Source organism: Balaenoptera physalus (assembly GCF_965194825.1).
Source record: "Balaenoptera physalus genome assembly, chromosome: 4".
Taxonomy (NCBI): Eukaryota; Metazoa; Chordata; class Mammalia; order Artiodactyla; family Balaenopteridae; genus Balaenoptera; species Balaenoptera physalus.
Genome location: NC_138891.1, coordinates 18,049,203 through 18,077,084, shown reverse-complemented (window position 1 = coordinate 18,077,084; position 27,882 = coordinate 18,049,203). Strand labels below are relative to the sequence as shown.

Sequence of the window (27,882 nt, the reverse complement as noted above, 5' to 3'; positions counted from 1 at the left end):
GATCAGAGCTGAGTTTTTAAAAGATTTCTCTGATACAAAGTAGAGACTGGGTTGGACCAGTGCATGAGCGGGACATGTACATCACTGCCCTAGTCCAGGTGAGAGATGATGGTGGGATGGACCAGACCAGTGGACACTGAAAATATATCTTGGAGCAGCAGAAGCTCTAAGCTTTCATCAGCTGAGGTGGGGGAGGGGGATGGGGAAGGACAGAGAGAGGCTGCTTTAACCAGACCCAAGGGGCCGTGTGTTTCCTGAACACCCTTTCATGCATCAGGCCTGCCTCCCCAGCCAGGCTTTGAGGTACCCTATGTCCCCGGGCACACCGCTTCCCAGATCCTTAAAAAGGGGAAGTTTCGCCAGTATTGGATATATGACCCCATTGATATTCAGACCCAATTTCTTCTACCCAAGACCTGTGCTGGCTCCAGTCTCTGTGACGCATTCTCACTGCCTGTTCCAAAGCTAAATTCATACGAAAGGTCTCCGTTCAGTGGCAGCTTCTCAGCCTCCACTTCTAGGCATTTGACACACTGCCTCCTGTGTTCCTTTCTATAATTATCTCCTCCCAGTAAAACAACAAACCACCGTAATTTGCTTATTACATTGGCACAAAATTAAAAAGATAAAATATCAAGTCTCCATAAGAATGTAGAGAAAAGGCCACTCCCAAGCCTATTGGTGGCAGTGTAACTGGTGGAATTTTTTAGATGTCAAATCAATAGATTCTCTCAACATTTAAAAGGTTGGCCACAACTCAAATCAGTGGGGAAAAGGTGAATCATTTTTTAAAATTGTTGTAATAGCTGGGTAGCCATCTGGAAAAGAACACATAATTTTGCATCCATATTTCCTACCTTACTCCAGAAAAAAATTCTCAGTGAATCAAAGATTTAAACATTAAAAATGAAACCATAAAAATACGAAAAGAATCTATGGAGACAATGTAAGTATAGTAATTATGACATGAAACTCAGGAGCCATAAATGAACAGATTGATCAGTTCAGCTCCATACATTTTTAATTGGTATGACAGAAATGATGTGATGTAGCCATACGATGGAGTACTATTTGGAAATAAATAAAGAAGGAATCACTGGTACATGCAACAATCTCTAAAATGTGATGCCCAGTGAAAGAAGCCAGACACAAAAGACCACATATTGCAGGGTCCCATTTACATAAAATGTCCAGAAAAGGCAAATCTATAGACAGAAAAGGGTTTGTATTTCCCTGAGACCGTGGATGGGAAAGGAGAGTGACTGCAAATGGCATGAAAAATCTTTTTGGGGGTGATGGAAATGTTCTAAAATGGGATTGTGGTGATGATTACACAATTCTGTAGATGTACTGGAAATCACTGAATTGTACACTTAAAACAAGTAAATTTTATGACATGTAACTAATAACTAACATAGTTTTTTCTAAAAAACACTCTTTGTTTTCTGGTCCAGCCTACACCTCAACACCCAACAATGCTGGCCTGGTCTCTATTATCCACAAACAGTATGCCCCTGGCAACTTCGTGCCCAATTTGTCACCACAATTTGCCATTTCTTCCAGAATGAAGTTCCTCCTATCTGACCTCTTTCTTGCTTTCTGTGGCCATGCACTAGGGCTAGCATTACCTCATGCCTGGACTCATGCCCTGGCCTGCTGTTTGGTCAGAGAGTAATGACAGCAGACCAGGCAAGAGACAGCCAGGGCTCAAGCCAGGGCCACATCCTCTCCCATCACTCAGAGACGGTGCCCATTTTTGTCTCCTGATATTGTTGCTAATGTTCTGAAGCCTGTCTTCTACCCCATCCTCTTCCCATCTCAACTCCTCCAAGACACAGAACCGGAGAATAACAACCTGGCTGGAAGCCACTATAGTTCGTGTTGACCAAGACCTTTTGTTGACAAATGGGCATACTGAGGCCCAGAGACACAACAGTGGCCCGGAGTCAGGCAGCTGATGGGTGGCGGAGCCTAGCTCTCTCTGCAGCCTTTCCTTTGAGGGGCCTCAAGTCTTATTTCTTCCATGATGCCTTCCCAGCTTATATTCAGCTGCCATCTTCCCAAATGCTTAAAGTATGGTTGAGCTATTCCACACAATTTAGCATTTGATAATACACTGCTTTGAACGATTCGTTAATTGCTTTGGTTTCCGCTACCAGGATGTGAGCTCCTTGAGGACAGGGAATTATGTTTTGACTAATTTATTAGTTCTGTCGACAGCGAAATGATTCTGTGCATTTAGCTTTGCAACACTGGTATTACATGATGACGTTTTTATTCAGTGATGTCTGGGACCAGTGAAATCCGCAGGTTTCTTGGGGCTCTACCCTTACTCCCTTCTCCTCTCACTTTTTATCCTGGGTGATCTCAACCACACACAAGGCTGCAACCACCATGTGGTACATCACCTCTTCCCAGTGCTCAGACTTGTTTATCCAGCTGCCTGCTGGATATCTCCTCGTAACCTCCTGGAACTCACCTCCTTGCTCTCTGCAGTCCTGCTGCAGTCTCACAAATCCAACCTCCACCCACCCTCCCCAACGTGGACTTGCCCCCTAGAAGGCTGGACTGTGTTAGGGACCTCCTGATATTCCCAGTCCTAGCCCTCCGTACATACTGACAAATTGAGGGAATGAGCAAGTTCCTGGTCTGTTCCTCAGCCCCTGGTCCTTGGCTGGGGACTTATAGCAGGTGCCACCAGGCTAACTTGTCCCTGGGAGAAGAAGAAACAAAGCAGCCTTGCACAACCAGCAGAATATTAACAACCTTTGAAAGGGCATTATTATTGATGCCAATGGACCGCCTGTCCTTGAGATAAACATAATGAAGAAAACAATGACACCCATTAGAAAGTACTTGTTCGGCTTTCAGATCAGGACTTTGATGTATGCTAAAGACCCCTGTAGGTTCCTCCAAGAAAGATCTCGGTTTCTCAGACTGGCTTGTTGGAGTCAGAACCTGCAGGTCTGTGGCTCTGGAGTAGCCCCCGAGTGCCTGCTGGCATTTGCTGTCTGGCCGATTGTGCGCATATGTGTGTATAGAACACGCTGTTCTCCTTCAGAACCACTGCCATGAACTCCACTCACTGGTCCATCGACACTGCCCTTCTAGAACAACCTTCAGAAACACTAACACATTCTTTATCCCCCAAGGGTGGGTTTGGATTTCAGAAGCAGGCAAAGGTCCTCTGGAGCCCAGTCTGATGAGTCAGACGGATGAGCAAGCTAAGAAATACTAGTTCTTGGTCAAAAATGAAGAACCACCATAAAATGAAGTTAAGAAGAGGGAGCTGATGCTACTTATGCCTCTGAAGACAGTCCCAAGCGTGGAGTTCCGGAAAGATCTATGATCGCTGGCCCTTCCTTGGACTGCTGCACCTCCCTGGGCCGACGCCGCCCCTCCCAGAGCGCCCAGTGGCTGCCGTGGTGCTGCATCACAGCAGCTGCTGAGAACAAGCCACTTGCACAGGGCCTGTCCAGGAAGGGGTTCTCCTCTGGGCACTGCTATTTAAGGTGAGGACAGAAATCACTGAAACTGGCATTTGGGCCTCTATCAGTCTAACAAGAGGCTCTTCTGATTTGTTTCCAAACCAGTTTATTTAACTCATTTTTAAAATAAACAATTGAGCACCTACTACATCCCCAAGGAGTGGTCTTAGGTGTTGGTGACACAGCAGCGACTAAGAGACAAAGTCCTGCTCCCATGGGCCTGATAATGTAATGGAGCAAACCAGAAGATGAACAAGCAAACCAGTTAATAGTATAAAGTTGAACAGTGTTAAATACTACTGAGGAGCAGGTAAGGGGTTAGCGAGTGACAGCTGGCAGTGGGGTCGTCAGAGGCCTCCTTTTGGGTAGCGATCTGAATGACACTCAGGAGCCCCCAGCCTGGAGGGCACAGGTGGGAGCAGCACCCCAGGCTCAGGGAACAAGAACAGACTCTCTGGCGGAAGAGTGTTGCCGGCATGTTGCCGAGAAAGCCAGGATGCCGGGGCGGCTGCTAAGCGTAATAGGGCAGGGGGAAAGTGGGAGGAGGGGAGGCAGGAGAGGTGGCCGCGGGGCAGGCGGACCCCACCTTTGCCAGTTACAGCTCTGCAACCACACACAGCTTTCCGAGCTTCCGTTTCCTCATCTGCAAAACGCTCTTTACCTTGCAGGGTGTCACGAGGACTGAAAGATCATCACCTAGGTAAGAAATCACCTAGCACTGAGCCTGCAAGCAACCACCATTCACTAAGTACCAGCTATTATCATTACCATCAGCAGCAGCACCACTGTTATGCTAACCTGAGCATCCTGCTCTGGCTGACGCGTCAGGGTGTGGAAATCATCTCCTCCGTTTTAGATAAATAATCCTACCCTTCCGTCAGCAGAAACTGCAGGGACTAAAGGGCTGAACTCGGTCTCCTTACAGACCCAGAGGGGCAGCCAGCAGCCTTCTCCCCACCCCTCCCGGAATCTCCAGGGCTGCCTCTGGGCAGGTTTCAGCATGGGCCCCCTTCCCTCAGCCAGGCAGTCCCTGGGCCACTGTCAGCCACCAGACCACAGGGAGACAAAATTGGACACACATCACAGGCTTTGCTCCCACTCAGCTTGCATTTGGGCACAAACTTTTGTTTGCAGGAACCTGCTATTTTGCAAACAGTCGCCATCACCACACCCCGTAGGACCCTAACTCCCATGGCACTGCTCAATCAGGGGAAATCCAGAGACCTGCTTTCAGGCTCCCAGTAAGAGATGGCTGCTCTCTGAACAAGAAGAGAAGCCCACTGAGGCCTGAGCCACACACGACTTCACAGAGCCCACAGGAAGCCAGAGGTTCTTCAGGACAGCAGATGGCTCGGGCAGGGCTGGAGCCACCGCCGCCAATCAGCCTGGATCCCAAGAACACAGCTCCTGTGTAGACAGTAAACTAAGCCTGAAAGAGTTTGGATATTAGACAAGCTTGAGGGCTAATTAAAATGTAAAATGTGGTCCGTGGGGCATACATTCCTACAAGCCCAGAGGGATCTACCATTTAGTACACCAACCGAGCAAGGCGGCCATGTACTCAGTGGCTCCCCCGAGGGCTGTGAGCCCCGGCTCACCTCCCAGTATGCTTCATTTACCTCCTGATGTACTGGGCTGGGAGGACACGTTGGCCCCTGGTCATCACCATGGCCCTATGTGGTGTGCCAAGGCTTGGGGCAGCCACTGCTTCTGAGAGCCCGGAGCCTCGAAAGGGCACAAAGCGATGCATTTTCTAAAGGGTGCATAAGATGCAGAAGAGCAGGGGATAGGGGTGACAGACACAATTAGAATATGGAAAGAATTAGAGTATGGAAAACATACTTATTGTTTCCCAAGGCGGTCTCTATAAATCTCCACAAAATCCTTCTGGAAACTTGGATGGTGGAAAAATGCAAGAAATACCGTGTCGAGGTGGGAGTGAGAGAAATGGCCCCAAGCATAACATACCCAGGTTGTTCGGAAGGAGATTTTTGTGCTGAGCAACAAAGGGTTGGGATGAAGAAGCACTGCTGTCACCCTGCCTAACCCTGAACCCCAGAGGTCATGGTGACCCCTGGCTTAGCTCAGAAGTTCAATGCACAGACTCTGGAGTCAGCCAGACCCAGCCCTGTGACCATGGACATGTCTTTAAACCTCCCTGAGCCTCGGTTTCCTTCTCTAACACAGGGATACTCAGGGTACCTACCTCACCAGATGGCTGTGAGGATTAAACGTGGTAATGCACCTGAAGTACTTCAACCTGAATAAGAGACCCCTGCGAGTTGTGGCTATCAGCCCTCTGAGCACATCTCTCTGAGCACCAGGCATTTTTCCTTGAAAGTCTTGCTCTCCCTCCGTGATGTGTATGATCTACGACTCTCTCCTGTCTGTCTAGTTGTCTGCACCTGTGCATCATCTTTGGTGTGTGCACGTGTGCATATGTGCGCATACGTATGTACATGTGTGCATGCATGCCTGGGTGTGCATGTGTGTGTGTGTGTGTGTGTGTGTGTAGTTGGGGGCGCTGGCTGTGGCCCAGGTGGGGCCCGTGTGCCCTCCCTTGGGTATACGCCCACCCGTCAAATGCCGTATAAGCTCTAGTCAGCCCACTCCCAGCCAGGGAGCGCCCCTCACTACACAGAGACGCCATGGCTATGGGCCATGGGAGCCACATTAACAGAGGGCAGGGCCAGCCGGCCCGAGGTCCAGATGGCTTGCATCCCGGCATCCTGGCGCATTTCACAGCCCAGTCTCTCAGCACGCCAGGAGAAACACTGAAGGCTTGTGCCTCGGGTGGGGGCTCCTTGTCCACAGCACCGGGGCCGCTGTAACTTCCACCAGGCAGCAGCATTTGGTACCAGGCCCTGCCTGGAGTGGGGTCCTCGGCCATTATGACAGCTGCCGCTGCTGTTGACACTGAAACAGTGACAAATTCATCCTTCTGACAAGATCCCTTTTAAATAATTCACAGGGAGCTGGGGATTAAGACACTGTTTCTCTCTGTCTCTGTTGAGATTTAAAACACCTCCAGCTGGGGTATTTAAAGAGCATATAATGGGCTGCCCCTCTTGGGTCTCCCCTCCCCCTTTCCTCCTCTTTCCCATTTCCCAAACTCACCCACCCCCCTCACCAGCCAGCACTATAACAAGGAGGCCCAGAAAATAAGAAAGAAAAAAAAGGAGGGAACCAGTGCTTGGCTGGTCACTATGGCAACGGTGGCAGGGTATTCAGCTGTCATTATCCCAGCGCCTCACACATGTGATTATCTTAAGCTGTCGGTTGAATGCAGTCCCCACTGCTGTCCAACAAGGCCTTGTCGAACAAGGCAGGGGCGGGAGCTGCGGGCCCCAGACCGCCCCCCCCCGGCCTGGAACTGCTCTGCCCAGGCCTGGGCTCCATTGATGAGGAGCAGTTACCCCTGGGAGAGACTGATGGCATTTCCCTGCAGCCTGGAGGGATTTCCGCTCAGCACGCATAGCCAAGGCCAGCACACTGGGTTACAGGCCAAGGAGATGGGCTCTTCATTCCATGACTGCAGAGTTTTGATTGAGTGTGGGCAGGCTGGCTGTGGCCAGCTGCAGCTGTCCTGGAGACAAGGGAGCAAGCCACGGGGGAGGAAGAGACTGGCCTCCCTAGAGGAGCTCCTGGCATCATTCCCATTCTCAGGCTGCAGGAAAATCAAATCTGACCTGGGAAGGGGACACACTCCCTTCCATCCTGTCCCCTCCCCAACTCTGGGAATGTGGTCACTGTGTGTGATCCACTTTGAGGGACTGTGGCTGCTGGAGCTTGGTCCTGGGAAGCCTGGGGAGGACTTTGATCTCATGCTTTTGCCTCCTGGACTTTGCTTCAGACTGCTGCTGGGCTGAGGTTCCCAGGTCCCCCAACATTCGCTGAATGACACGATCACTGGTCACCCCCCACTAGGTACCACCCCCCACTAGGCATCACCCCCCACTAGACATCACTCCCCACTAGGCACCGGCACCACCGGCACCACTCCGGGTTCATTGTCCCTTTCAAAACTCTGCTCCCAGAATAAGCCCATTTCTGTAGATGTGCTCAGACTGGCGCAGCATGCAATGCGACCACAATCACCTGTGACTTGCCCCTGCCTTTCCTGAACCTGCATCTTGTGGTCAGTCCCCATGAATATGTGGCCAGCCACACGGAAGTTCCCACCACCTGAGGCACTGCCTACCCGGGTCACCCCTGGCTTGTTTCTCACAGTGACCCATTTACACCTAAACACAAGTGTGGACCATTACCACTGACCATGTCAGTTTGAAGACGGAGCTCTCACTGAGCAAGATACGGCTGAATCTTGATTCAAACATCTTTCACGTGGTTGTCCTTTGTGACACTGGGAAATGTGCTGGGCATGCCTCTCTCCAGCAGGAAGAGTGGTGAGTGGGACAGTACGTATGGAGATGAGGGTGTGCCACGACTAGACGCCCCCCATTCTGTTAGCAGAGGAGCACCTCACACGCAGGAGCGGCTGGGTCAGCCGAACTGACACGGGGGCCACTGGATGGGAAACAGCAGCTCATGGAGGCCCCTCACCTCTCTCCCTTCCCAGGAGTCCTCACTTCCTGAGCATTTGCCAAGGCCTGGGGGTGGGAGCTGACCACAGGCTCCTCCATCACCATCTGGAACCAGCCATCCCCAGGGACCACCTGTGTCCTCCTCTGGCTCCCTGGCCAGGCCTCACCTGCCCCGGGAACAGGGCTGCTCCCTCAAGGCTCTTCCTGGGCTTGCTGCTCTGCCCCCAAACCCCACACATCACACAGCGCTTGCTCCACCCCTCCCCAAACAGCCTGCTTTAAAAAGCAATTCATGGGCGCTTAACGTGTGTACGTTTCACTGTCAAACCTACCCTTTCCCTTTGTAGAAAACTGGGAAACTTCTTCCTCTCCTTGCCGCCTGTTCTCTGGTTTCTCAACAATGTTTGACTCACCCTTCCTCACTCTCATCCAGGGGCAGAAGTACAAGTACAGGAGTGAGCTCTGTGGTCAGACAGGCCTGGGGTCAGTCTCGGCAAAACCCCCAAGCAGTCCTGTGACTTTGGATCATTGCCCCGAGCCTCAGTGTCTGCTCTGTAAAAATGGGAGAAATACCCCCCTGGCTTGCGGGGTCCTGGTGAGAATTCAGCAAAGTGATACAAGTGATGTTCAGTGCCTGGTACACAGCTGGTACTTAATTAACAGTAACTAGTAGTAGCAGTAGTTATCACTATTCCTAATAAAAGCGCTATGAGTAATAACAGGGTGCACCCTCTGATGGTATTCTCGCCAGAGCCACAGCCTGACAGAAAGGCTGGAAATCTGATCTTGCATCTCAGGGGCCCCCTCACCCATCAATTCCTACCCTCATCCCGTGCAAGTTAAGTCCCTCAGACAAGAATCACTGAGACCACTAGCACTAGTCAGGGCAAGTGGTATTGACTAAGCTTTGGTGTTTCCAAAGAAGGTAAACACAATTTATGCTGTCAACCACTCTGTAAATAAGATCTTACATTACCCATGTGACAGAGGCAGAAGATGGGCTCAGAGAAGTTAAAGAACTCAGAGGAAAATGGAAATAAACCCAGCATATTAGATTGCAAATCCTGGGTTTGCTACTTGATGCTACGGGAAGTACAGTGGGATTCAGGCCAAAGGATTCTTCTCCCTTGGGCTGCAGCTGGAGGTAAGGCCAAGGGTGTACCCCCAGGGCTGCCCTGTTCCCGCACAAGCTCGGCTTGTCCTTCCAGAGCCAGAAGATCCATGTCTTTTGCCCACCCTGACGCCCCTTCTCCGTCCGTTTTCCTCCTGTCCATCTTCTCCAGGCCTCTTAACTCCGCCTCACCTTCCTTCTAATGCTTCGTCCTCCCCTGTAATGTATTTCTTTCCTTCACCAGCGAGACCACTGGGGAGCTGTGCGTTCGGGCTGTCAGGGCAACGCGCCCCTGCAGACCCCCCTCAGCTGCATCCTGGTGCCTGTGTCAGGAGCCCCGTTTCCTTCCAGGGCCCCGAGGGCCACTCCAGCCTTCAACCTGAGAAGAGCTGTCACCAGGCAGCTGGTCCTCAGCCTCACATGTCGGTGGGAGAAAGGTTTCCAGGGTTGGGACAAGGGGCGTGCCAGGGATTTGCCATCCTAGGGGAGGTTTTAGAGAAAAGACACCTATCTGTCCGGACAAATGAGGGTTAAGCCTGCCTCTGAGAGGTGGAGGGGGACTGGGTGACCTCTGGGGTTCCCTCCCAGAGTTTGCGGACAGAAATATCTCCTGCTCTGCTGATGAATGAGTCTGCAAGGCATTTCCAAGAGCAAGAAAATCAATCTGCCAGACAGTAAGGTTCTGGTGAACCACCACAACTCCCAAAGTTCTTTAACACAGCAACTTGGAGAAGCATCTCTCCCTCAGTCACTCTCTCTCTCCACTCCACCCACATCCCTCCCCCCCACACACACATATATGCAGTCATACCCGATGTACTTCTGTTGCAGGAAGGGGGACCCCTTCAGGGCCCAAGAATGGGCTCTTGTCTAACACTCGTAAATGAATTGTCCAAGGAGACACACGCACTGTCAAAGCAAGAGACTTTACTGGGAAGGGGCGCCTGGGCGGAGAGCAGCAGGGTAAGGGAAACCAGGAGAACTGCTCTGTCACGTGACTGGCTGTCTCCAGTTTTATGGTAATGGGGTTAGTTTCCAGGTTGTCTGTGGCCAGTCATCTTGCTTGGCCCATATTTGGTCTGACTCAGTGTCCTTCCCCTGGTGCGCGCATCTCTCAGCCAAGATGGATTCCAACGCGAAGGATTCTGGGAGGTTAGAGCAGGACATAGGGACTGGCGTCTCCTCCCTCCTTTTGGCCCCTCCCGAATTCTCCGGTTAGTTCTCACGGCAGCACCGTGTTCCTTATCGGTACCTCTTGCTTCGATGCAACTCGTGCAAGTGGCTATCATCATGCCTGGCCCAGACAGGCAGTTTCGGTCAATGGTTCTCTAGCATTTCTGCAACCAGTGCAATGATTAATATCCTACTCAATGTAATAATTCATATTCTAACCAATGACACTGGTCATCTGTAACATTCTAGTCACCTCTCTGTCAAAGGCACACACGTGCCCACAGAAAAGAGCTCATATAAAAGCCCTATGACAGACAGCAACCACACAAGATGAAGCCAAGCAGAACTGTGCCCTTGTCCAGCCCACCTCTCCTCCCCTGGGATCCACCAGCCTCGGCCAACCCACCCCAGGGCTGTCACACTTCCCAGAGCAGCATCTGAACCCCATGGAGCGCCTTCCATCTCCCCAGGGTCCCGCCCCCGTGGCTCTGTCCTGACCCCCCAGGCCTTTGTCTATCACTCTCTCTGTCAAGCAGGTGATTTTAAACTTCCATTCCTAAAAGACACATATTATATAAAAAAAAAATGTTTTAAGTGCCTTGGGGTGTTTTGTTCCTCATTGTTTCATAAAAGTGACATTAATAGCCAGAGAAGAGCACTGCTGAGTGCAATTACAGAGGATGTTTCAGGTATGAAAGCTGTTTTGAGCCTGCTAATGTTTCCTAATTACAGGCCTTTTGGTAGCGAGAGAAAAAGATAAAGAGTGGGTGGGAGGCCCAGGGTGGGAGCTCTGACTTATCTCAGGGGTTTACCTGAAGAGGGCAGGGGAGGGGTGGGAAGGGGAGAGGGCAGGGCCCCTCCCAGAGGAGAAAGCAGTACTAATTCCTGGGTAACAGCTCAGGGAAAGGATACCACCCATGTCCTGAACTGTGAGAAAAACCTTTTAGATACTGAACCTGAATTCAAGGAACCCTCAGCAACTCAAGCTGGCAGTTCCTTTGGAAGCCACCCTCTGGAGACACTGTAGCATTTCACTGGGAAAGAGGGTACAGCCTGGTTGCCAGCAGGAGAGCAGGCTGGATGTTAGAACTGGCGCTTTCTAGCCATGTGACCAGAGGCAATTTAACAGCTGTTCTGTGCCTCAGTTTCCTCATCTGTAAAACGGGGCTGTTGTGAGGATTGATGCACGCCTGGCTGTAAAGCACATGGGGCCTGTGATACAGTGTTAGATTTCCTCTTTCTCTGCCGAGCACCTGTTCAGTTCTCTGGTACCCACATCCCGATTCCTTCTGGGGAATTACTCCCTCCAGCCTGTCAGTCCAAGGTTTCTGGTGGGCTCAGCACAACACGGGGTTGGAACACAGGACCTGGGAGTACCACTCAGTACTTCCTGGATGCAGGGACTGGATCAGGGCAGGCACGGGAGTCAAACTGATCCAGTCAGGCCCATTCAGGGCTAATTCCAGGGCTTCTGCTGGGGGGACTGGGAGGAGGTACTTGGTCTTCCCCAGGGGACACGGATGGATGTGGTTGTAGGGGCGGGAGCCTCTGCAGACTTCTTATGACCAAGAGGAGCCCCAGCATGGAGCCAACACCAGGGGAATAGAGAGAGGAAAAAGGGGGTGGGAAGAGAGAGAGAGACATTGATCCTAAGGATCTGGACCAGCCACACATGAAGCCACATCAGCCACTGGACCATTCATGTACATGAGCCAAGACACCTTCCTTAAGATTGACTTATGCTTTGCTGTCCCTGGCCACCAGGAAGCCCTGACTGATACAAAAGTGTGGCTCCCAGCAATCAGCAACCAGGTCCAACGCCCCCAAGTCCCAGGCAGGGGTACCAGTCTGAGAAAGGACGACCAACTCTGTCCCGCCCTGCCTGCCTGCCCCTGGCATGGCCGGAAATTCAAAAACCGCACAACTCCATTCACAGAATCATTTTGCCCAGAGTTAAATGTCTCTTGGAGTTGCCTAATTTAGCTCAGACTTTTCTTAATTAGCATGATTGAGTCATCAAAGGAAGAAAAGAGAAAATCCAGACCTCCAGAGGGTGAGTACTATGCTAACACTTCCTGAGTGTTTACCCAGGAAAACTTTTCACCGGCATGGTTTCATGTATGGAACAGTTCCCATCCTCACTCTGCTGAGCAGAGGAGGAAACCGGGACTGAAGGAGTCTGCATGACGGGCCCACGATCACGCAGCCAGGGAGCTGCAGGGCGGGAACGGGAGCCAGGTTATTTGATGTCAAGGCCTGAGGCCTTCACTGCTCCATAAACCTCTCACCCATCAGACCAGCTAAATTTCAATTGATTTTGCTTGGCCTTGGAACGAATGGGATGTTATTAGGGTGGATTTCTCTCCAGAGCGTACTGTCCTTATTCCCAGGAGGTGGGCAGCCGGCGAGGGTGCCTGGATCTGACAGACAAGGAGACAGGAGGCTGCCAGGAGGGTCCCCACATGGACAAGGAGGGCTGTGAGGGAGGAAGACCCCGGTGCACCGCTCTCATGGGCGTGCATCCTGTGTGGGGAGTTAATTTATCAGACACAGGCATTCAAATGAAGGTTGTTCCCTTCACACTGGCCTCCCTGGAAGCTCTCTACTTAGTCCAATAATCCTCTCATCATTTAAGATTTTTCCAGAACTGTGGGAACTGCTTGCAGAGGCATAAGGTGAAATAAGCTCGTTTAACTTCATACACACACACACACACACACACATCACATCACATAGAAATACACACATATATCACATAGAAATACTCAGATGCACATATATACACAGACACATACACACATATATACATACATGTACCTGGATACACACACATGCAAACACACATATCACACATATATACACACACAGACGCACAGACACATACATATACACACATGCACACACACATGGAGCACAGGCACGCACACACCCAGCCTGTTCATCCTGAAGGCTCATCAGGCTTGGCTCCAGATTCCTTTTCCATCTTTCTTCTATCAACCTCCCCCACTTCCCATGATGAAGATTTGCCAATATTGAAGTAGAGAACAGAGCATGTCATGGGCTGTGGTTTCAAAGGGCAGCACAGATGGAGTTGCAGTCTGGAAGCCCGTGGAGCGCTCTTTGAAGGTAACTCAGGATCTGTAGATGGTCACACGGGGGCCACACATCCCACAGACACAGAAACCTACACATACAGAGGTCACTGGCCGCCCACATGCAAATAGCCAGTGAGCCCTGGCAAAACTCTGTGAAAGTAAAAGGGCTTGCTTGGATTTCCAGCAAGCAAGTTGAAGAAGCCTCACTATCAGAGGGACCCAGGCTCACCTTCCTAATCCACCACAGCCAGTGTCTGAAAGCAACTGGGACCTTCTGGTGGGTGTCCTCGTCTCCTCTCTCATGCTCATCTCAGGAGAGGTGGTTCCATCTGCATCACTAATTAGCTTCTTTAAAAAGATATGGACAATCAATTGGGTATTGAGAGGCCTACAACGAACATTTTATTGGGCTACAATAAACCTAAATTGAGCATCTCCTAAATTCAGAACCCTGGGTTGAAGATGCAGGGAAGTATCATGAATGCTCCAGTCCTTCCTCATTTATTTGGCCAACAGACATTTACTGGAGCCTGTCCCCTGCTGGACCAGTGCTGGGCACCAGGGACAGAGATGAAGCCACTCCATTCTGTGGCCAGTGGGAGAAAGCGCACATCACAACAGGCTTATGGACAGTACATTAGAAGTCAGCACCAAGCCCTCTGCTTTAAGAAGAGGACCTCTACCACAGAGTCCTGGTGGGGAGGGGCGTCCAGGAGGGCTCCCTGAGGGGAGGAGAACGGAGCTGACACTTGAGGGACAGAGAGTGACACAAGGAGGGAGGGCAGTGGAAAAGGAAAATGGTGGAGAGGGCCAGGCAGCATCTAGGAACTGGCGCGGACTGCTAAGATGGACCATGCGACCACGAAGACTAGCACTTACTGAGCTCTGCCGGTGGCCGAGCACAGCACCGAGGGTTTGACCACGGGACCTCTCGGAGCTCCCCCGCTGCCCAGAGCTCCTGAAATTGAAGGTCAGGACCCTTCTGGAGCAGGGCTGGAAACAAGGGTTTGGGAGAGGTAACTGAAGGCAGCCTGAGGGAGGAGGGTGAGGTCAGCAGGGTCATGGGTGAGGGTCCCAGGATGCCTTTTGATGGTACCTCAGCCCCTCCCTGGCATTTGTTACTTTAGAAATGTATTTGTTACTTTCTCCCTCTGCTCACCAGGTGGCCTCTGATTCGGATTAAAACTAAAGGCTTTAAATTAAAGCTGCAATTAGATTATAAAGCAACATTTTGCCATTTGAACAGAAATACTTTCTGCTTTTGACACGTAATATTATAATCCACTTTCCAGCAATATAGCTGAAAACAATTTGCGGGCTATGTGTGGGTGGGCAGTCCAACTCCTTGCCACATCTGGCAGTCCTCAAGTACAGGGGTGAAGATAACTAGTGACCCCATAAAAGGAAGTCTCTTGGTCTCTCTCTGGGGAGCCCACCTCACAGACAGTGCACTGTGGATAGGGTTCATTGAAATGCCAGCTGTGCCCCCTGGCAGAATCATGGTGCCTCTTCTGGATGAAGCCATCCCAGTTCCCTGGAGACCCACAGGCTACCAGAACAATGCCCGCCCACCCTTCAACATCTTACGCATGCATGGTATCCTGACTGCAGGGACCGTCTGAGGCCTTTGTCCCCTTTCTGGGGTTGTGGGGGCAACCCCTTCTGGGTGATGAAGGGGTCCAGAGAGTGGGGCCAGGGCCGGGCATTTGAGAAGTCAGGAGGCTGGGTGGGTGGTCCACTGGATCCCAGGAAGATGTGGACCACCCACCCAGCCTCCTGACTTCTCAAATGCCCGGCCCTGGCCCCACTCTCTGGACCCCTTCATCACCCAGAAGTACTCTGTTTGTCTTAAATCTAAGCCCTGACTCAAGGCCACAGCCTCCGGTCCTCCTCCAGTCACACCAAGACCCTCATCTGGGCCCCCGTACTTTGTCACATGGTCAGTCCCTCCTGGCTTCACTCTTCTTCTCGTGGGGTCGATGCCACGCTGCAAGATGCCGACCCCCTGCTGCCAACGTCCTCAGCCCCTGACCCTCCGGACCCACCATTCTTGCACAGCCATAACTCAGGGTGACTCCGCCACCAGGTACACCTGATCAGGGCCGTCACAAACACACGGCCTCGACCTCAGCTAGGCCCTTATTCCAGCCACATTGCTTCCAGACAAGTCCAGCCTCTCGCCAAGTCACCAGCAGTGGCAGTTACTTCACACCTTTTCCTCCCTCCTAAAACCTGCTACTCAAGACTCCCTACCTCATAACCTGTGTAAAGCTATCAACAATGCCTGAACTTGTATGGTACTCAGTTCACAAGTGGGAAGACGAAGGTTCAGTGAAGTGGAGTAACTCACCCAAGGTCACACAGCTAGTAAACATCAGAGCTGGGATTCAAGCCTGGCTGTCCTACTCTGGATTTAAGCATTCTCCCTTCTCCGACTCCCTGACTCTCAATCCCCTCTGCAGTGGTAGTGGCATGTGGGCAGGGGAAAGTATTTTATCACACACATTGTTTAAAATTTCTGGCCAATGCTTGTTGATAATAAAAAGGAAAAAAGAAAAAAAAGAAAAGACTCCCCACGTCCACTCTCCAAACATCCCCTCCAGCCTCAGAGAGAAGGTAGGAAGTTGAAAGACTTTTCTCTTTGATGGCTTCTGTCTCCAATCCTGAGCACGCCCATCTCTCTGAAGGCACCCGGTCACTGCACTGCCATTTCAACAGCAAAGGAGTCCCGTCCCCTGAAAGGCACCCACGTCCACAGCCCCCCGTTCCCTCCGCCCCACACGCTCTGTATTCTCTCTCCTCACGGGCTGCTGCTTCCATCTCCTCACCTCCCACTGACCCTTCAACGCCCTGATTTCTGGCTTCTGACCCTGGTCCCCTCTGAAGCCATCAGCACGGGTCACCAACAGGGTCCTTGTTACCAAGCCCAGTGGAAACATGCAACACCCAGCAGTACTTTTGCCCCACTGCCTCCTTGATGCCTCCTCCCTTGGCTTCCATGAGAAGACCACCTCTTGGTTTTCTCCTGCCTCCCAGGCCACTCCTTCTCATGCCCGTTTCAGGCTCCTCTTTCTCTATTTGACACTTCAGTCAGGTCACCCATCCCAAGTTCTCACCTCTTCCCTCTCCAGACACTCTCCCTGGGAGACTGCAGCCACCCCCTGGGCTCGCCTCCCACACGTGAGGCTGCCTTCTCATTCCACTGCCCTGGAGTCACGTGCTAATGGGCCCCTCCCCAGGGGTGCCCAGGGGCACTTCAGCTTCAGGAGCTCAGCCCCCTTCCACCAAGCGTGCGCCTCCTCCCGTGTCCTCATCTCCAAGAACGACACCAGCAGCCACCCACTTGCCCAAGTCAAGAACTGTCAACAGGGCTTCCCTGGTGGTGCAGTGGTTGGGAGTCTGCCTGCCAATGCAGGGGACATGGGTTCGAGCCCTGGTCTGGGAAGATCCCACATGCCACGGAGCAACTAGGCCCGTGAGCCACAACTACTGAGCCTGCGTGTCTGGAGCCTGTGCTCCGCAACAAGAGAGGCCGTGACAGTGAGAGGCCCGCGCACCGCGATGAAGAGTGGCCCCCACTTGCCGTAACTAGAGAAAGCCCTCGCACAGAAATGAAGACCCAGTGCAGCCATAAATAAATAAATAAATAAATAAATAAAAAGAACTGTCAACAAATATACGTTGAAATATACGTAGTGAGCTAGGTGCCAGTTTCCAGTGGTGAACAAATAGAGTCCAGGCCGCCATGGAGACCACACTGTGGCCAAAGTGGGGGAGGGGCGGAGATGGGTCCAATACTAACACAGAGAGATGTAAAATTTGCAGCTGTGAAAAGTGCTGTGAAGTAAAGCTCCCCGGCCCTGAGACGACCTGTGACGGAGGACCTAACATGGCTGGGGATGCAGGGAAGGTATCCTGAGGATGGGCCGAGTGAGCTGAGGCCTGAAGACGAGAGAGGAAAGTCAAGAACGGCTCTGGTTTCTGGCCTTCACAATGTGCTAAGACGGCGCCCACGTGTGCCGGTGGGGGAAGGATAGGAGGGTGAATTCTGCTCGGACCAGGTTGAGCAGCCAGTGAAAGACAGGGCAGTTGGATATGTGAGCTGGGCCAGGGACAAACTTGGGAGTCACCGGTGTGTTCACGGAATCAGAGGCAACTCTCCAGGACGAGAACACAGGGAGGTGGGGCGAGAGCTTGGATGGAAGTATAGTCCTAGATCCGCCCTCTCGCCCAGGCCAAGGGCCTGCCTGACCCTCCTGCTGCTGCCCTAAACCAGACGGGCTCAGAAGCTGCTCAGGGAGAACTATCTGGTGGTGCGTCCCTGGGAGAAGAGCAATGAGGGAAAGGCCGCCGAGCGTGGCTGGTAACCAGGGAAGGGTAAGCAGAGAGCAGCCCAGCCAGCTGCCATCTCTACAGGGCATCTCTTGACCTTGAATGTTTCCCTAAAGGATGATCTTCCTTGGGAAAGGAGATGAGAAGTTTAAAGAAGACAGGTGGTGTGTACAAAAATCAAGGGAAAAATGAACCATCTCATCGTTGCCTCGTGAGAAAACATGCAAACCTTCAAACAACAACGTCACTTGTAAAAGAGTGGCAAGTTCTTAATGTCCAGGCCACCTGAAGAGCTGGCGCCTCGTCGGCTTTGCATAAAGTCCCTACTGGGCGTGGGAAGTGTTCCCCAGTGGCCCACAGTGTTCCCAGCAGGATTTGGACTTCGTCAGAGTGGGCAAGATGTGCCCCTGCTCCCACCCCTGCTTTGGGAAACACAGCTCATGCTAGACTTTGCCCTCCTGCCCCAAGGCTTGATGCCTGCACCTAGGGTGGTGAAAGTGAGAAACCAGGGGAGAAGGTGCGGGTGAGGCCACAGCCTGCCTCGGGCCCTGAATCCCAGTGTCCTTAAGGCAGAAGTGGGAGTGTTAGGACTGGCTGTGACGTGCATCCCAGGGTGCAGAGAGGCCCTGGGCTGCAGGTGACCAAAGGTAGGGAGGAGAGAGGAGGTGTGGGGCAGCTAAGGGGGCCTAGCCCACCCCACCCCTGCCAGCTTCACCTCCTTGCCGGGATGAAGTGTCCACACACTTCTCCCGCCCTCTCCCTTCATGATTAAGCCCCACAGCGAGCCCGTCACTCAAGTCAGGGATGCGAATCTCATCCCTACTCCTCTCTCTGCCTCTCTTCTCCACAGTCCATCCATTGCCAAACGCTGCCAATGCCTCCTGCTTAGCTTTGCTCCAACTGTCCTAAGTATCCCGTTTTAATTTGCCGCTTCCGACCCATCTGAGACAGCTAAAAGAACCTCTTAAAGGCCTTTCTCTCAACTGTTCCCTACAATCCTGTCAGCAAGCGTGACAAGATCCGTCCATTACCTATAGGATAAATCCAAACTGCTAGCTCAGCACAGCGGTCCCAGTTCCCCACCCTGTGTCCCAGCCAATCCACACCCCGGCCCAACCTCAGCACTGCCCACACCCTGCCCTGGTCCAGACACACAGACTCTTGCTCTTACACCTTTTCATGACCCCATCCCTTTTAGCCAGCTATTCCTCCTACTCGGAATATCTTTGCAGTTCCCCATTCACTACCTGTCGAACTCCTACTCCCTCTCCAAAACCCAGCTCGTGTGCACCTTCTCTATAAAGGCTTCATGTCTCCCTCTGAAGTGCCTCACTCTCAGCTCTGTGCCCACACCTGCCTGTCGACCTCTCCACTGCCACAAAGGAGAGATGCATTTCAGCTCATTCATGAACATGGTGGGTCCCACAGGAGGCCATGAGCTCCTCAAGGCTGTTTCATCATTGTAGCTGGTCTGGCCAGCTGCATGAGCACTGAACAAATGAATGCAGAACATCTCTCTAAGGAAACGTCAGATGAAAGAGAACCTTGGCCCTTCTGAACTCCAGCTCCTCCTCATGCCCTTGCCTTTCTGCAGCCCCATGGGTGGCACGGATGTCTGCCCCATCACCACTGGCCTGAGGGCCCAGCTATTGGCAGCCACTGGCCCCAGTCCCACACAGACCCAGGTCACCTGGAGGACTGATGGTCTGCAACTCCACACCAGGGAGCAGCTCAGGTCTGAAGGCCCTGCTGCTGCCTCTCTGTGGATGGACCGTGGACACAGCCATTCACGCCTATATTCCACGTCCCAAAGGGGCAAGTCGGGCTCTGCTCCCACAACTACTCATCAGGATTGAAGGATGGATGGTCTGACACTCACCCCTGATGCGGGATTGGCGGTCCAGCCCAGCTCTGCAGTAGCCGTCCTGGTGTCCATTAATGTTTCTGCAGATCAAAAAAAGAAAAAATGGTGAATCAGAAGGGTGACTGGACAGTGGCCCTTATGTTCTTGCAGTTACTTATGACTGTAAATATCAGTGATAGGAGCCCTGGGCTCCTTTGCCAAGCCCACGGCTCGGAGGAGGAAGAGGTCTGCTAGGAGGATGCAGCTCGTGGCAAAGCTAGGCACAGACCTCAGGTGTCCTGACGCTAAGTCTCTACCTGAATGACTCCAAGCCACCTGGGTGGGGTGAAGTCATCTGCCTACTCATCACTTTAACCCTGAGATGCAGCTTCTTCCCACAGCACTCTACCTCCGGGGTCTTCCCAGGCCATGTTGACCCAGTAGCCAAACCTAATTCCTTCCTCAAGCCTTCCTCGGCCACCTCCTTCTGCCCTCTTCCTCCCCGCTCCTTACCCACCCTCCAACCTCATCTGCCTGCCCTCCTTTCTCTCCACCCTTTTCCTCCGCCTCCCCTCAGGCCTCCGTGTTGACGCTCTTGGCCGATTTCCCTTCAACCCCTCTGGCCCCAACACTCAGCCCTCCTGCAGGTCCCTTTGCCCCTGCGCCCAGATACATGGCCAGCCCCTTTCCCAAGACTCTGCTGCAGGCTCACACAGCTTTGGCAAAGCCCTTACCCCGAACATAAATGCACATCTCAGACCCCAAGGGCCTGCTTCCTGGTCACCAATCCCTCTGGCCAGTAAGGGAAAGACAGACACCCTGACTTGGCTGTGAGCTCCCAGGGGCCACCAGGGTGGCTACAGTACACACGCCGAGATCACCAGGCACCATGTAGTGATCATAGAGCTGATATTTATTATACCTGTTTTCTGGCAGTTAGTAGTAAAGTGTCCTGAAAACGGGGCAGCTTTTTCTTTTTTCTTTCTTTCCTTTTCAATCTACTATTGCCGTCTGTCAGCCCCACCTCTCAAGGGAAACTCCTCCCCAAAGGCTGATAAGAGCTCTGATCAGCAAATCCAAAAGCCCCCTTGTTTTGTTTGTTTGTTTTTTTTAACAGCTTTATTGAGGTAGAAATCACATGCAATAAACTGCGCATAATTAAAGCATACAATTTGGTAAGTTTTGACATATATTTATAACCATCACCACAATCAAGATAATAAACATATCTGTCATTCCCAGAAGTTTCCTGTCCCTCTGTAATCCCTCCTTCCCTCCTACCCCTGCCCCACCCTGCCACTGTCCCCAGGCAATGGCTGATCTGCTTTCTGTCACTATAGGTTAACTGGCATTTTCTAGAATTTTACATCAATGGAATCATATAGTATATACTGTTTTCTTAATCTGGCTTCTTTCACTCAACACAGTTGTTTTTAAGATTCATCATGTTTGTGTGTAACAATAGTTCATTCCTTTTTATCACCGAGTAATATTCCATTGTATGGAGAGACTGCATTTTGTCTACCATTCACCTGTCATTTCCAGTTTGGGGCTATTACATGAGAGTTCCAGTTCCTCCACATCCTCACCAACACTTGGCAGGGACAGTCATTTTTAATTTTGGCCATTTTAACAGAAGTGCAGTGGTATCTCATTGTGGTTTTAATTTTCATTTCCTTAATAAAGAATGATGTTAAGCAGCTTCTCACATGATTTTTTGTCATCTGTATCTTTCTTAGTGAAGCATCTGTTTAATCTTTCCATTTTTAAATTGGGTTGCTTGTTTCCTTATTGTTGAGTTTGATAACTTTTTTTTTTTTTTAATTTATTTGGCTATGTCGGGTCTTAGTTGTGGCACACGGGTCGTTGCAGCATGCAGGATCTTTCACTGCAGCAGGCAGGCTCTTTGCTGTGGTGCGCGGGCTCCAGAGCACACGGGCTCAGTAGTTGTGGCTCGCGGTCTTAGTTGCCCCATGGCATGTGGGATCTTAGTTCCCCAGCCAAGGATCGAACCCGCGTCACTTGCATTGGCAGGCAGATTCTTAACCACTGGACCACCAGGGAATTCCTGGTAACTTCTTTATATCTTCTGGATACAAGTCCTTTATCAGACGTACGCTCTGCAAATATTTTCTCCCACTCTATGGCTTATCTTTTCATACCTTTAACAGTGCCTTTCAAAAAGCAGAAGTTTGGGCTTCCCTGGTGGTGCAGTGGTTGAGAATCTGCCTGCCAATGCAGGGGACGCGGGTTCGAGCCCTGGTCTGGGAAGATCCTACATGCCGCGGAGCAAATGGGCCCGTGAGCCACAACTACTGAGCCTGCGCGTCTGGAGCCTGTGCCCTGCAACAAGAGAGGCCGCGACAGTGAAATGCCCGCACACCACGATGAAGAGTGGCCCCCGCTCGCCACAACTAGAGAAAGCCCTCGCACAGAAACGAAGACCCAACACAGCCAAAAATAAATAAATAAATAAAAATAAAATTAAAAAAAAAAAAAAAAAAAGCAGAAGTTTTAAATTTTGGAGAAGTCTAATTTTTCAATTTTTTCTTTTATGGTTTGGTGTCATATCTAAGAAATCTTTGCCTAACCCAAGACCACAAAGGTTTTTCTCCTACTTAGGTCTATGATCTATTTTGAGTTAATTTTTGCATAAGGTGGGAGCTCTGAGTCAAATATACAATTTTTTTCTTTTCACATGGGTATCCAGTGTTCCAGAGGGGCACCTTTTAAAATCACACAATGGGGCTGTTTAGGCTAGTGGAGGTGTCTTATGCACTTGAATTTCCCAGGGCATGTATCAAAGGACCAGGCACAGCACGCCCTAGCTGCACAGGTGCTCAACAAACACAGGCACAGGAAATAGACGTGACGTGTTGTTTTGGTTTCTCCCTCTTCTGTTTCCTTTTCTCCTGAACATCCTTCCCGCTGTGAACATTCATTCACTGCTCAGTGCTTCAGGCAGGAGATGGGAAGTATGAAGGCAGAAGGCAGAATCTTGGCTGGGCCCCCTGGAAAATAGAAGGACTCCTGGCATAAACCGAAGGTTTGGGAAGAAACCCACCCTATGGGCAGGACTGAAGGGGTGAAAATAGAGTGATAAACGAGGAGCTGTGTTGAGCAAAAGGGTCCCCTACACGCCCGTCTCCAAGTGCTCAATCCCAGAAAAGGGATAGCGGAAGTCTGTCCAGGTGACAGGGCCTTGGACACCCAGCATCCCAGCCTGGGGTGACCCCATCAGGCTGACGTGGCACAGACGGAGCAGAGGAAGCCTTTGAGCCAGAACGGGTCTAATGAAGGGAGCCCAGAACCACCCAGTGGTGACCTGCATAGACTATATACAAGCGTCAGATGGGGTCCAGGGTGTCTCAGTGCATGCCGGGGTGGACGGGCGCTAACAGGTCAGTGAGGCACCTCCCTCACAACCTGACGCTATACAGCCCGCCTGCAACCTAGACAGCTTTTCTGCCACCCCAGTGGAAGGGGGGCTCACACTGCAAACAGAGGGGAGTAAAGCAAATAAAGTGAGCTGGATTTTCTTGCCCATTTGAGTTTGGAATTGGATTGAGAGTCATGCCCCGTGCATATCTGAAGGAAGGGAAGCACTGGAACAGACTTCTCCGGTTTGTTCTCTCCTCCGGTTCTTCCAACAGCTGGGGAGGCCGATCCCCGCATGGAGCAGCCCTCCCTCTCTCCACTTCACAGCACTAATAATGATCATAATGACACGCCAGATTTACATAATACACTTCTCAGAAGGCACTCCATGATGCCCTGGAGAAATTCATCTCCATGATTAAAATGCCTTCGCCAGGTGGGCCTGAAGCAGGAGTCACTGAACCCATTTGGCAGGGTTGGGGACCAGGGCACAGAAAGGTGCAGTGCCTCCCACTGGGTCACGCAGCCTCCCATCCTGATGCCGACAGCCCCAAATCTCAGCTTGCTGCCCACCGGGCAGACCTGGGTGTCCAGTGGCTCTGCTGTGGCCCTGGAATGGAGGTCCTTGCTCATAAAGCCAAGAAGCCACAAAAGCCCCCAGAATAAGGCATAATGCGATAATAATGTATATCATGGCACTCCCCAAACTCAGGATCATGTTGAAGTGCAGTAAACAGGCGGAGGACACGGGCAGGGAGGAAACTAGAGTCCAGAATCAAAAGTAAGAATCAGCCTTCACTCCTCAGTCTTCCAAGGACTGGTTTGTTCTGTTAACCCCAGGAATACAATCTAAGAGTTCATTATATTCATAGTTACCTGCTCAAGGGCTGTAATTGAATCTGTTTCTAAATAATGTTTTCCATCCACCCTCTTGGACAGAAGTTGCAGCAAGAGGAATCCATTTCTCTGCATCCTGCCCGCGTGGAGACAAAAGACCACAAAACCGTAAACCATCCACTCGATATGATTAAGGGCAGTTTCTTTTCTGGCACAGAGCGCTCCCGATTATGGCATTACACTCTGGTGGGGGCTGAATTAAAGTGATTTGAGGAGGTTTACATCTCCCTGGAGAAGAAGAGAGTACTCATTTGCATTTATAAAGCATATTGAGAGTTCTGGCAGAAAGTTATGATGGAAGCACAATTAAATATTTACCATCACTTCTACTCTCAAACAGTGGCATGGGGACCAAACCAGCTGGAGATGCACGTGTTGCTGTCAGATCCAATGCCTTCAGGGGACATGACTCTGGGACTCCTACCCGCCGCCAGCCTCTGCTCTCTGGGAGCGCGTGCTCACTGCCCACGGGAGGAAAGCTGGGGAGGGCACACAGAAGGCAGAGAGGGCGCTGGTGTGGGCAGACAGACAGGGTCCGGGTCCCACTTCCACCACTGAGTAGCCATCTCTCTCTCCTCCTCCCTCCGTCCTCATCTGCAGAATGGGGCTAGGGCTAGTTAGTGCTCAGGACCATGGATGGACTGCATGACACAAAGCAGCACAAAACAAATGCTTTTATTGTTATAACTTAATCACTCCAAGCTTCTGTTTCTTAGCTATGAAAAGAATCTAACGATCGTTATCTGTAAAATATGTATAAGGTATCTGGAAGAATCAACGATGGTGGATATCTACTGATATCTCATCTACCTCCTTCCTTGTAAAGACCAAGGAGTAACATGTGGAGGATACAGCAGTGAATCACAGCAGTGGATCCCGTGGAGGGACTCATGGCCCAGTTCAGGGAGAGATAAGAAACAAATTTCCACTAGACATCCTATTCTGGCTGAGGCCAGGAGAAGAAGACTGAGAAACTCAAGAGAATGGACACAATTCTTCTCCATGTGGGGAGTCAGTGGACCCGCCCCAAAAGGGAGACTCACACTGTGTATGGGCAAAAGCAATGCTGTGGCCTCCTGGATAAGGGTGGGCCATGGTGGGAGGCAAGAATGGAGAGGTCCACCTGGCGCCTGGGACAGAGATGGCAGAGTGACTGCCAGAGCAACCAGGAGGGAGCAGAGACAGGTCAATTGGAAAGAAGTGGGAGCCGTCCCAAACCTAAGGGGCGGGGGTGAGGAAGACTGAGCCAGAGGGGAGGGGAGGCCCCATGGGGAGACAGAAGGAGGTCTTTGGCAAGAGCCGGCCGGACTGGCAAGAAGCCGAAAAGGCTGGGGCACACGAGCAGCCTGACAGAGAGACCCCATTTTCCCAGGGAACAATTTCCCTACAGGGGTTTCAGTATGGAAACCAACCACACGGGGCTGCCGCCCGAGGGTCCAGGTGGAGGGGGCAGGTCTGAGCCCCCTGCTAGGGGGAAGAAGCAGCTGCTGCCCGACTCTCAGACGGTTCCTGTTTCTGTCTGGATTGGCACGTGGGGATGTATTGACATTTGGGATGAATTAGATGTCCATCATGGTGAAAGAGAGCTAAATAAACCCTCTCCTTAAAGTTCTGCCACTCTTTTTGGAGAGACATTAATCAGACATTCAGCTGAAAATATTTACAACGTCCTTCCATGGTGGTAACAATATACAACAACATACACAGATGGAATGGGGGCTTCCAGGCCTTCTCTGAGCAGTGCCTCATGTGTATTTGATAAGGCAAATCCATGGACCTTCCAAGCAGGGAAGGACCAGCGCAGCTGTCCCATCACTGCCCTGTGCAGCCCTCTGTGGCCCACAGAGCTCCTGAAACCCAGGAGCCACAGCACAGAGTTGCTTCATGAGTCCAGGTCCTATCAGGTAAATGCCAGAAGTTGGGGGTCAGCCCCCTGCAGCCCACCCTCCCCCTCAGCCTTCACAGTGCAGTCAGGATCATTGGAAGAGGGCTGAAACGCAGTGGCATAAAGGGGTGCTGGTACCCATTCAACAAAGGTCGTCCAAGTCACTCCCACAGGCAAGGTGGACACTGTGCGGGCGCCAGAGACAAAGCAGAGAATGACAGACACCCCAGCCCTCAGGGAGCTTGCAGGCAAGTGGGAAAACAGAAATTAATCCAATAAGCACGCAGCCAAACCTGCAATTACAGCCCTGGTGAATGGCAGGAAGAGTGATCCCAGGGACGGTTATGAAGACTGAATAAAATGACAGGTGTATGGAGCCTGGCGCACAGCCGGCACTTCCTCCTTCCTTCCCCAGCCCCCGGCTGATGGGAGCACAGGGACTGCCCCCTTTACACACACGTACACACACACACATGCACACACGCACACACACATGCACACTCCTGTCCCAGGATTGAGCCCATACTTGCAGGAATAAGACACGTAGTAAGTAGTCTCCCCCACCCCAAATCCAGAGCGCGCCGGTACCCACGATGCGCTGAGCAGCCCTGACCACGGTGTGGCACTCAGCCATTCCAAGGGATCCCCACGCTGTCCTCCAGACCTGCACTCATCACAGAGAACCTGAGCACTTCCTGGAGCTCACATCCTCCAGCCACCACCCCAGGCTCCTCAGTGGGCCCCACTCCTGGCCCTGCTCCATCCATCACCACAGCCTTCCAAGGACTCCAGCCCAGCCTTGCTGCAGAGGCCTCGTGGGGCTCTTTCCCCAGACCTTCCCTGGGGCTGTGTCCTGTCTTCACACGCCCCGCTCACTGGACACAGAGTCCTCAGGTGGTCTGCTGCCCCCGCAATCTTCAGCCCCTGACACAGGGTCTCAGAACCAATAGCTGCTAAGCCCCAACTTCACACCTGCCCAGACCTCCTACTGCCAGTTCAGGCCAGGCTCCCTGTAATCTCATCCCCATCCTTCTGAATAGGCCTCAAATCACCTCCCTGGACCAGAGGAGGGAGAGCCTTGCTGGCTCTGGGTCTGGGGATGATTCTGGTTGAGTGTGAACTGTGAAGGGCACCAGCTAGCCTCGGGGGCTCATGTTCTGGCACAGTTGGGCCCTGGGCCCTGCACAGCTATGAAAGACTGAAGTGATAAAGTATTCCAAGCAAGAGTTTCACATCCCATCCCATGTGTCCACCCATCCAAAGTTTCTTCACACTTGCTCCCCTCCACGCTTTCCCACTGCCCTTCCCTGGAGCCCATGTGTGAAACCTCAGAGGCATTTAGCTTTGATTCCTTGTTCTCCCTCAGTCCATCATCAAATCACTCACCATGCCACAGTGACTCTTGCATCTTCTTCACTGTGTATTCCTTTCTAGTCTTGGCAACGTATCTGAGTCTAGGGCGTCAGCCCTGCACAGTGGGACCACAGCAAGCACCTCCTAGCTGGTGTCTCAGCAGAAGCCCCCAGCTGCACCATTCTCCGCACAGCTGCCCAGTTCAGCTCTTGCTGTCAATGTAAATGGTTCAAAGGCAATATGGTCACACTAAGCAAGGGCTTAGAGAATCTCAGGTCCTCTGATCACCCAGTGATGTCACCCCCAAGAATTAGTCCAAAGGAAATAATTCCAAAGGAAAAGAAAACAAAAGGTTCCATTTCGTGAAGATGTTCATTACAGCATTATTTAGAATAAGAGAACACTAGAAGCAGCATAGGGGAAGGAAGTGAAGGATGGCACGCTCATATTCATGCTCCTGGAGTGTTACGAGGATAATGTCACTGCATCAGGATGCCGGCAATTAAACACAGAGCAGGAAACAGAGCTGTGTCTGCACCACAGATGCAACTCTGGAAACAGTGCTTCAGTGGAGTAAAATGGCACCATGAGTACAAAGACCAGAAAGCAAAGTACAAGGGCTGATGGGTCAGGGATGTCGGGTTTACTATTACTTACATCCTTACTACTACTGTGCTGTTTTAGAAGACACGTGTTCAGAAATAGAAATTTGACCCACCTTCTAAAAATACCTCTTTCATCCCACCTCACTCCCCTACTTTATGATTTTCAAAATCTCTCCAC

At 51.6% G+C, this 27,882-nt stretch overlaps 1 protein-coding gene across 2 annotated transcripts in view; it reads right to left on the bottom strand.

Moving 5' to 3' along the window:
* Positions 1 to 27,882, bottom strand: part of EPHB1 (EPH receptor B1) — a 430,653-nt gene that overhangs the window by 267,472 nt on the left and 135,299 nt on the right. For both annotated transcript variants that reach the window (XM_082460821.1, XM_082460820.1), the window contains exon 2: positions 19,623 to 19,687. In XM_082460821.1, the coding sequence (XP_082316947.1) occupies positions 19,623 to 19,687 (65 nt within the window). The remainder of the gene's footprint in view (positions 1 to 19,622; positions 19,688 to 27,882) is intronic.